The sequence below is a fragment of the Magallana gigas genome, chromosome 9 (genome assembly GCF_963853765.1).
Source record: "Magallana gigas chromosome 9, xbMagGiga1.1, whole genome shotgun sequence".
NCBI lineage: Eukaryota > Metazoa > Mollusca > Bivalvia > Ostreida > Ostreidae > Magallana > Magallana gigas.
In genome coordinates, this window is record NC_088861.1 from 22,059,827 (window position 1) to 22,071,177 (window position 11,351).

The 11,351-nt window shown below is 32.4% G+C and overlaps 1 protein-coding gene across 1 annotated transcript; it reads left to right on the plus strand.

Annotated features, from left to right (window-relative positions):
* Positions 1–6,306: 6,306 nt before the first annotated feature.
* On the plus strand, positions 6,307–7,998 carry LOC105322771 (DNA ligase 1). Its single transcript, XM_066072414.1, has one exon. It carries the CDS (start codon positions 6,307–6,309, stop codon positions 7,996–7,998), a length of 1,692 nt encoding a protein of 563 aa, XP_065928486.1.
* Positions 7,999–11,351: the final 3,353 nt, after the last annotated feature.

The following is an 11,351-nucleotide window of genomic DNA, read 5'->3' on the forward strand; positions in this document are numbered from 1 at the left end:
CGTGCTTGTCCGTCGTCGTCCGTTAACTTTTGAATATCAACTTCTCAAATACTATACCGAGCCAATTTAGTCCAAATGACATGTGTTGTACAAAAGGAGCAAGTAACTCCGTAACACTAACCCCATATAGGAGACTTGAATTGTGGGACAAGCTGTTTAAGGAATTCTTGAATATTGTCTTCATTAATCCTTGACATCTAGTAATTATAAAAAATTATATGAATGATGGGCGGGGATGTGTCTCTATCAAGGTTTGCTATTTCATGACCCAAGCTATAAAGGTCATAGTAAAAATTAATTCTTTAAAGTCTTATTTACTCTGAATTATCAATTAAACAAGATGAGTGAGTGGTAATGGGCGGGGGGGGGGGGGGGGGGAGGGGGGGTCTATCAAAAGTGGAAATTTCTCGTGGTGAAAGAAAGATTTGTTCAGTCACAATCTATGCCCCTTTTTTACTTAAGTTCCTTCAGCTTGCTCTACCTCGACTGCCGACTACTACATGCAGTTTCTGCTTTTATATCTTTCTAATTATAATAAATAATTTTGATTGGTCGAAAACTTAATCAATATTGTTTTTATTATTATCATAAAAGTTCTCATGATTTAACTAGAATTATCTCTTTAAGATATAACCACAGATACATATAAATGGGAAAGAATATTACATGTATAACAATCTCCGGTCCTCATCAATGTTCAATAACTCTAAATTATCTGGGATTTTTTTATTCGTACCATAAACCTGCCTTTTATATATAGACATAATTAATACGTCTTCTAGTGGTAATATAACGATAAGATTTTCAATGAACTGGTTGGCTTAGAGGTCGCAAGGAGACCAACTATACAGAGGTAACCGATACCGATACGGGTTTTTTTCTTATTCGATCTCAACTTGTATATTTATTCCCCTACATCTATCGTGGCTAGAATTGCAATAACTTCGTAAAGTGCGTGGATGCAATCAGTAAATTTCTTTTTATTTCATTTCATCTATAAAGTTTGAAGGATATATAACGTTTTTATGAGGAAAAAATACTTTGAAGCTGGGGATCGGAGAACACGTCTTAAAAGGGTAATAATATTTTTTTTATGGGCCGTGCCTTCACTCAAAGGTCACTGCATCAGAAATAAGCATAAATATTAAGAAACTTTTTAAATATTGTGGATACATTAATTAACAATGGTGTCACAGAATGAATTGAAGTTCATTGTATGGATATACACGGAATAAGAGATTTTTTTTTTTATTCAAGACACTGATTAAATATTGATGTTACTCTCAAAGCATCCTGACCGCTGATACATGTATAGTGGCATACATGTATGATAGGATCACATTAATAGTGGAGAGTTTTTCATAAAAGTATATATTGGGGGAGGAAGAAAAAATGTACTCTGAAAACACGGGAATGCCCTTTTCATGGATTAATGTTTTCTAAATAATAAATGATTCATCTAAGAGGGACCTGGCTCCGGGATCATGAAAGATCTTAGGCTTAAGTCAGAGTTATAATCATTCACCAAAAACGTATTAACCATAATTTTTAACTTAAAAAGTGTGTAGGTAGCAACAAGATAAGAAAACAATCCTAAAACATGATTCGAATTTTGTTTGTACGTTATTATAAAACTTATAAAATGCCTGCAAATTCTGACTTAAGTCTTAGATAGCTTCATGATCTTGTGGCCAGGTCACGGTTTTATCTTTTACACCATTAAAATTTTCAAATTTGAATCATTTTCCATTTTTATGGAAAAAAATGCTAAACTAAGTTTAATTAATAGTTTTAATGGGCAACAAAAATTGGAATGTTACCTGTTAGTTTAAAGCTTATGTCAAGTTTTTGTTTACATGTAGAGGAAAAACATTCTTTTAAAAATGAAATGAGATGTGAGAAACAAAAACTGTTTTGTTGTGTTAACATAGAGCTAAAATATGATTTGATGGAAAATTGAACAAAAATGTAACTATTGTAAACGAAAACCTTGACGAGCAGAGAGAGAAAGAGAGGGAGAGAGAGTGTGTGTGTGTGTGTGTGTGTGTGTGTGTGTGTGTGTGTGTGTGTGTGTGTGTGTGTGTGTGTTTATTTACTTTAGCTTAATGAACCGATGGGCCTCATTTGCTCGATCAATGCCAAACGTGAATGTATCTTTTTTCTTAAAAGCATGCATTGATAAATAAGACCTTTGGTTAGATTGTAAAAATCAGTTACCGTATAAACTTTTAAAAATTGCTTAGCTTTTAGTTAAATTCTTCTTACCATTCAATTAGCATAAGAATTGCAAATGAAAAGACCAACCATCAAAGTTAGTTATTAAACATTTTACTGATAATGAAAAAAAAAACTAAGTTGTCAGAAGCACCTCCTGGGATAAAAATAAAACCTTAAAAAGAATTAATAATTCTATTTTCTAATTATTGTCTCAATCAACAAGTCATGTCTCACCAACAGATAGAAGGATGTGCGGATATTTACTTGTTCTATAAAAAATATAAATGTTATGTTAAAAAAACAAGTTCAATGTACAGTGTATCACAAGCTTCAACTACAGCCTTTTTATTGTTATTTTGCATTTTGAATTATTCATAAAATATATATTCACAAAGAGCACAAACCAATCATAGAAAACTGTGACTGAAATTTATTTGTTGTGGCCTACAATTACAAAACAAAATCCCACTTGGTTTGGCAGTTGAAATAAAGTTTATTATGTTTTAATGTTTTTTTATTGGTTTAGTCTTTAAAAAAAATGAATGAGTGTATTCTTTGAAAAGGAAGCAATATATCTCTGGTTCATTAGCTGTCAAATGCTACTAACGTCACGAAATGTGATCTAACATATGATATGCATCCCATTATCCCACTTTTCATTTGTGTATCAAACCCAACGATGTATGTTTGTTGTTTGCCATTAAATTATCCATAGCTGTTTGTGTATTTAAAGGAAAAACATTTTTTTAGTGAGACACAGAACCAAAAACACTTAAAAATTCTAGGCCATAGACTTCCACCAAAACAAATCTTTCTCATCACGATGTACTTTAGCATCACAATGTAGATATCAGATGTCAATTGTTTTACCACATAAACAAAATCTGCAGGTTTTTCTTTGTTTTGATATGCACCCTTTATACATGTTTAAGTTATTAGTCAAGACATTTTGGTTGGTGAAAGAAACTTTTGACGCACATTTACATAAACTTTTTTTTCATTGAAAATGGAACGCAACATGCTAGTAAATAAAACGATTTTATTTTATTCACAATATCTAATGGTCTGACATTGACAAGATGCAGACCCTGAAATGCACTACTACACCAGCTGTACGTTTCTCGCACGCTTCTCACACGCTATACGGTTTGTACGATACGATACGTTTCTCGCACGGTACGGTACGTTTTTCATACGATACAATACGCTTCTTGTACGATACGATACGTTTCTTGTACGATACAATACGCTTTCTACACGCCTTCCATACGGTTTGTACAGTTTCTGTACAATATGAATTTAATTTCTAACAATCGATGTTTATAATTTTAAAAAACAAAAACATCTTATTCACATTAATTTCAAAATATTTAGGATTATCACAAGTTTAAATAAATACTTTATGTCGTCAATAACAATCTTAAATATGGCCTTATAGACAAATACCCGCCGAATAACGTAGCTGTAAAACTTGCGGGGATGCGCTAATTACACCAAATGTACACAGGAAATGTCTCAATCCAAAAAATAAAATACATACTACACATGATAATGCTACATTTAAAATGATTAAATTTTAAAATGGATAATTTTAATGCCAATTTCCTTGAAAAAATGCATTTTGATTTCAAATACTAATAGGTTTTTTATATCAGGACTTTTTTTTCATTCGTTTTAGGATGAAAGGATAGACAATTTAAAAAACTACTTTCAAAATCTATGTATCACTTTACTCTTGTAAGATTTTCTCAAAGAGATTCACTTTGACACGCATTAATTTGAGAATACAGAAACGAACATTATTACGGGCCGCCAGAAGGCGGTCCGTTATTCGATATACATTTAAATATTGTAACTGCGTTTCTGCGGGATAGCTTTTTGTTGACAAAATTGATAATATGCTTATTTTTATGAATTAAATGTAAATTATTTGCATGTAGAACTATGTTTTATGCTTTTAAAAAATATTAAATATTTTTTGTTTTGTTCGTAAATGTAAATTAGGTCATAGACTGTCGTGTTAGGTGCGTTTTTATCGAGACTATAATCTATTCGGGAAATTTCGGAGTTTTTTATTCTTTTCAAAACAATGTATCGAGATCGGTATATGGGACATACTAAAGACCTGAAATACCAAAGACCTGAATGACATGAAATATTATAAAAATGATATTACTTCATACTATGGCAATAATCATACAATTACTGTTAGAAATGCTTACAGTAACGAACTCGATTCTTAATAATAGTAGTAAAATGTTCAAAATGTGTTGCTAAGAATATATTAAAATTTACCATAAAAATTAGTACAACCAACTCATTATTTTCTTCTTTGTGGTGTGTTTTTGATGTAAACAACCAATGGTGATTCATACAACAATCTTATTTTTTGCGGCCCATTTGACGCTTGCGTCAATATGATTTCTTGTATTTGTATGATATCAGATTAGATTACATCGAACATCACAGCGTGTTTATCCGTTGATGACTAAATAATTTCTACTTAGGTTTCACCGGGGTAAGCATTTTAAGATTTGGAAATCAAATGCAATTTTCCGTTATGTAAATTTACCACGTTCTCTCTCTCTCTCTCTCTCTCTCTCTCTCTCTCTCTCTCTCTCTCTCTCTCTCTCTCTCTCTCTCTCTCTCTCTCTCTCTCTCTGAAATTCTTTTCTGCAAATAAACCTTTTTACTACTTCTTTAACCCCTTAAACTAAAATAAGAAAAGAAAGAATTTGTAACACAATTTAGCGCGATTTGCCGCTGTATATTTTCATCTACCGGGCAATTTCTCCACTTTGTCTATTTCTCGCATGTATTTTTTCTGCATTGTCGCTACCTCGGTACGTGCATTAATCATTAAAGTAAGCATTTTATTTTAAAAGATTCTCAATAATTATTTCAAGGTTATAAAATATCCGTAGAGTATTAATTTTGTGTATTTACTTTATTTTTTAATTCCATGAATACAATTACATGTACATATGCCATCACTGTATGGAATTATACTTCCCCGTTAATTGGTAATCTGCAGCGCATTTACTAATTCTCAGTGTATATCTAAAAAAGGTGTGTTCCTTAAATTGGCCTGAATCAACAGAAATTATGCAACATGCTACACAGGCATGTAGCATCGTTTTTGAAAGAGCGGGATGAGACTTATTCAATTTCTTGAGAAGCAAAAAAAAAAAAATTACCAATCTTCATAATCATAATCATAAATTTAACCATAAAAAATGGGGTGGGGAGGCAAGTACCAAAACTTCTATTTTAATGTTAATTTGGATAGTTATCCATTTTTACATTCTTTCAAGGATGAGGTTAATGGACTGCTTCAGAATTAAATTTTTTATTTGTAAATTTAAGTAAAATGTCTGTTGGAAAAAAGAGTGGGAGCGGGAGCTTTCTCGTCCTGGTGCAATTTTATATCCATCTCAACTTGGATCAGAAACCTAGGGATGGGAATTGAGTTTTTCCTCGACAAAAGTGATGTGATCCTTTGACATGTCCAAGTTAACCTGTCCCGTGTGATGGTAAAGAAATCTACAATGTTAAATCATGCATAAATCTTCATTGCAGCCTTGATCAAGACATACATGTACACGAAGTCGTTTAAATATTTGTTCGAGGCAGGGGAACAATTCCCTGTAATCCATTAAAAGACACCGACTAGTACTTGTCATCTTTTTAAGCATTCTTTTAGAGGACCTAACCGTATGTTGTCACAAATGATGGAATCTTAAAATAAAATCGGGTCTGATCCATATCTTTAAAACCAAATATTTTTAGTATTTATATTTGTCTGTAATTTAACTTACGTGTGACATTGCCGTGCATTTGTACAAGGCTGCTATCAAAGAACGCTTTGATGCGGAAAAAAACCCACTTTTAAAACAAATTTATGATTGTTTCGTGGAAAGTAATCTCGTGATATAAATAAATTTGAATAATCTGATACCCTTGGATGGTATTTAAATTTAAAAGCAACAAATCAAACACATTTATAAAGTTAAAGCACACCTCTTGGTGCCCTCGTAAAATATATATATAAGAACTGTTGGGACAAAGACGAACAGTTTAGATTCAAAAATGATACATCAAATGTATATCGTTTTTGCTGCTATTGCAGCATCTGCTGTGTCTAAAAGTGTATTTTCTCCAAGTTTGCTGGATGAAAATACACATCTTCTTACCAGGGAAAAAAACATAGGAAGAGATAATGGTGCAGTTGATGATACATCTACTGCAGAAAAAAGAAATAATCATTTAGATCTGCTCAGAAGTATCCTAGAGAATATTGAAGAGGAAAAGCGAATGCAATTAGAAGAAATGCAACTCAAGAAACGTATGGGCAGCTCAAGTCAGGAATCGGAGGAAACTGAAGAATCGGAGGAGTCTGCATCTAGTGAAGAGAAGAAACGGATGGTATTAAAAAAGGAAAACCCTCTTAAAGCACTAGAAGCAATGCAACTCAAGAAACGTATAGGCAGCTCAAGTCAGGAATCGGAGGAAAGTGAAGAATCGGAGGAGTCTGCATCTAATGAAGAGAAGAAACGGATGGTCTTGAAAAAGGAAAACCCTCTGAAAGCACTAGAATCAATGCAACTCAAGAAACGTATGGGCAGCTCAAGTCAGGAATCGGAGGAAACTGAAGAATCGGAGGAAAGTGAAGAATCGGAGGAGTCTGCATCTAGTGAAGAGAAGAAACGGATGGTCTTGAAAAAGGAAAAGCCTCTTAAAGCACTAGCAGCAATGCAACTCAAGAAACGTATGGGCAGCTCAAGTCAGGAATCGGAGGAAACTGAAGAATCGGAGGAAAGTGAAGAATCGGAGGAGTCTGCATTTAGTGAAGAAAAGAAACGGATGGTCTTGAAAAAGGAAAAGCCTCTTAAAGCACTAGAATCAATGCAACTCAAGAAACGTATGGGCAGCTCAAGTCAGGAATCGGAGGAAACTGAAGAATCGGAGGAAAGTGAAGAATCGGAGGAGTCTGCATCTAGTGAAGAAAAGAAACGGATGGTCTTGAAAAAGGAAAAGCCTCTTAAAGCACTAGCAGCAATGCAACTCAAGAAACGTATGGGCAGCTCAAGTCAGGAATCGGAGGAAACTGAAGAATCGGAGGAGTCTGCATCTAGTGAAGAGAAGAAACGGATGGTCTTAAAAAAGGAAAACCCTCTTAAAGCACTAGAAGCAATGCAACTCAAGAAACGTATAGGCAGCTCAAGTCAGGAATCGGAGGAAAGTGAAGAATCGGAGGAGTCTGCATCTAATGAAGAGAAGAAACGGATGGTCTTGAAAAAGGAAAACCCTCTGAAAGCACTAGAATCAATGCAACTCAAGAAACGTATGGGCAGCTCAAGTCAGGAATCGGAGGAAACTGAAGAATCGGAGGAAAGTGAAGAATCGGAGGAGTCTGCATCTAGTGAAGAGAAGAAACGGATGGTCTTAAAAAAGGAAAACTATCTTAAAGCACTAGAAGCAATGCAACTCAAGAAACGTATGGGCAGCTCAAGTCAGGAATCGGAGGAAACTGAAGAATCGGAGGAAAGTGAAGAATCGGAGGAGTCTGCATCTAATGAAGAGAAGAAACGGATGGTCTTGAAAAAGGAAAAGCCTCTTAAAGCACTAGAATCAATGCAACTCAAGAAACGTATGGGCAGCTCAAGTCAGGAGTCTGAATTAAGTGAAGAGAGTACTGAATCGGAAGGAAGTTATTCATCAGAAGAAACCGAGCGGGACAAACGAACACTGAAGGAATTTTTGCAAAAATTAAAGATTTAAACGGAAATCTTTCAAGCTGACATATCTTTTTAGATTTAGAATATTTTCACGGCAAGTTTTTTTTTAAGTGAACAACACTGTGTAAGATTATAGTGATTTGAAATTATCATTTTTTCTTTTAACTTATCTTCTACTTGTATAGTAACTTTGGGTTTAAAAAAGCTTCTCTTAAAAACTGTGTAATTTATAACAAGTTACAATTACGCCAATTACAGAAAAAATCAATATTTCATTTGGTGTTGCTTTCTTTGCATTTACCCATGCCATTGTGCAAGTTAAACGATTTGAATACCTGGTACCTAAAGGCAAACATACCGTGAACGTGTTACTCAAAGCATGCTGTCATAATTGCATAAATAATTTTTAGAAATAAAGTGAGAAACCTGAATTAAGATGATTTCCTACCCAAATGGTGTCATAATTGATAAATCAGTACACTCTGCATTAAAAACGTGTATAAACCATTACTGGAAGGCCATAATATTTCATTCAGACCTTGTGTTAGTGATACTGCATTAGTACCAGTATAATCTATATAGTTATCTGCATGTTAAGAATGCATTGATCTTTGACTTCGTGTACTACATGCTTCAAAATATTGTACTTGTGCATGCATTGTAATGTTCAAAAAGTTTTAACAATTGATCTAATTTTATCACACAGCTATCTGTTAAAAATTTGAATATTTATTTTTCTAATATATGTCAACTTATTATATTTTTTAGAAAATGCAAATCAATTGACTATCATGAAAGAAATTTGACATTTTTGTCCAAGATGAAATTGATGCGAAATAAGGGTTTATATGTTCTTAAACGGAGTTGTAGAAAGAAAATAAGCAAGTTAAAGATGACGTTTTTTTTCGAATGGAAATAAATTTTATTGCTGATAATCAAAAATCAAAAATCCAAAAATCATTTGGTATTTCTATTGTATGGGATAGAACTTTGAGGTGTAATTTCAGAAAACTAGGTTATTGACCAACTTTTTGAGTTCGTGGCCAATGATTTTCTTAATTATGAAAATTAAACAAATATATAAATCAACTCGTTGAAAATTGGAATACAATTTATGAAGGCAGTGTAACTAAACGTTTAAAAAGAAATGGGATTTGGGCAACAGTTTAAAAAAATATCTCATTCCAAACTCTACACATTTTTGATTCAATTTAACAAATAACTGAATGATGATACAATAAAATATTTGAGATTTAATACTACTTATGTGACCATTTTTTGCTATGTGACAACGCTCCTTTTAAAAATTACGCACTTTGAAAAAAGCATTGCGTGCAATACTCGTACTAGAATAAATGAGATAATACCAACAGAAAATATGCAAAATTATCACGAATAAAATCTTAATTTTTCTTAATATAGTTCTGCCAAAAATGCAAGAAAAACTTGAACTTCATAATTAAAATCCGAATTCGACATTGAACCCTGACTGCTACCTTTATTTTAGCTTTTGAAGTGCAACATTTATATATATAACTCTAAAAGTCTAAAGAGAAAAATAAAGCAGTTAATTGTGAAATTACTTAAATATCAAATACGAAATATCAAACATGAAATACAAGATAAGTCAAATTTTGTAACGATTTTCATATGTTTTTTGACTTTTTAGGGTTTTTTGAATTTTTTTTCACAAAACGCGTCTTGTATCAGTTAATGAATTAAAAATGGCAATTGTGATTCTCCTTTACAACCCATTCGTTTCTGATACAAGATCAGTAATAAAACAACAACCTATTAAATGGACTAACAACGACATGCAGCAGCTTTAATCTATATATTAATACAATACTATTGAATATCAACATGTAGTTATAAGCTACAACACATAAAACTGAAAATTTTCAAAATTTTAAACGTGTTTCCAGCTTTCCACAGGCTTTAACAAACTACTTGATAGAGAACTGGTTCTAATGAATCGCATGACTGAACATATACCTGTACAGGTATTCAAAATGAAAACTTTATATAACCGGAATACATTCCTTACAATTACCAAGTAGAAATTGATTTCTGTCTGATTTAGTTCTTCAAACGAAAAAAAAATCACATTTGTAATGTGTTTCTAGCATAATATTTGATTAGAAATTTTTGAAAACTTGTTTTGCTTAAACAATATATTTAAAAAGAACTCAAAATAATGGAATTTGTCTGAAACGTGTTATGAAAAAGGGTGTAATATTCTGGCCAGAAAAATAACTAGACATGATTTTTTTAACCGTTTTAATGTCAAGAAAAAAACATTACTTTAACCAAAATTGCTGAGTAGTGGCCCCCCTTAAAAATAACATTTCTTCTTTCTTACTATTGTACAACATTGCACTGATCTAATTAGAAGACCGCGTCTGGTCTATGGATAATAATATATAACAGCTGCGTATAAAATATATAGCACAGCAAGTTTTGTTTGTGTCATGCCAGGGAATATTCTGCATAAACAAACTTATTCTAAATAAAAATTCTTTATTAAGTTTATGCATCCATTAAATCAATTAAATTCACGATAAAAATTAGAAACCGATTTGCTAAAATATTCCATAATGGAATATCGTGCGATCAATGGGAGACTATATATTTAACACATCCGGGACCTTCCTATGTAATCGTTGAAAGGGCGACATATGCATCGTCATCGAGGCTTTTCTGATCTTTACATACGTAAAAAGTTTACATTTAAATCGAACTTCAAAGGAAAATCTTGTGTCAATAAAAATATAAAGGAATACTTAGTAAACAATTTACAATTTTTATAAAACAAAATTGAACAAGATGATTGCCACATAAATGTACCTACGTGTCAACAGTTTTTGTATTCGAATCTGTTGATATTTAAAAAATCACAAGTGCCTTTATAGCATAAAATAACATTTTCAAGGATCACTTGAAACATGAAGCCCTGAGACCATGTTGCTCACCTGAGCAATAACTATGATCAAAACAGTTTTATCCAGTGAAATACAAAATAACTGGCAAATTTAGTAGAGTAGGTCTTGTTTAAAAACATTTCCAAATTTTCTACACATATTCCTATGCTATACTAAGTATATCGAGCTTCTTTTGTTGCGTCAATAATTGTTTTAACAATTTAAAATGAAAACAAACTTATTATGCTTTAATACATGATAATATTACAAACTGTATTCGTGAATGAATGTTTATGACAGATTTTACATATTAATTCCTATGCTGATTTTTTAACCTCCCTAGAGACCCAAGTATTAGTTCTGGGGTCATGATTTGAACCATTTAAAAATATAAAACACATTCCAATTCTAGCAATTTCTCAGAATGAGTGCATACAAGTAATATTATCATAAATTATATCATTTGGGTTCTTGC

Coding starts and splice junctions, on each gene's coding strand:
- LOC105322771 (XM_066072414.1), top strand. CDS start 6,307: ATGATACATCAAATGTATATCGTTTTTGCTGCTATTGCAGCATCTGCT.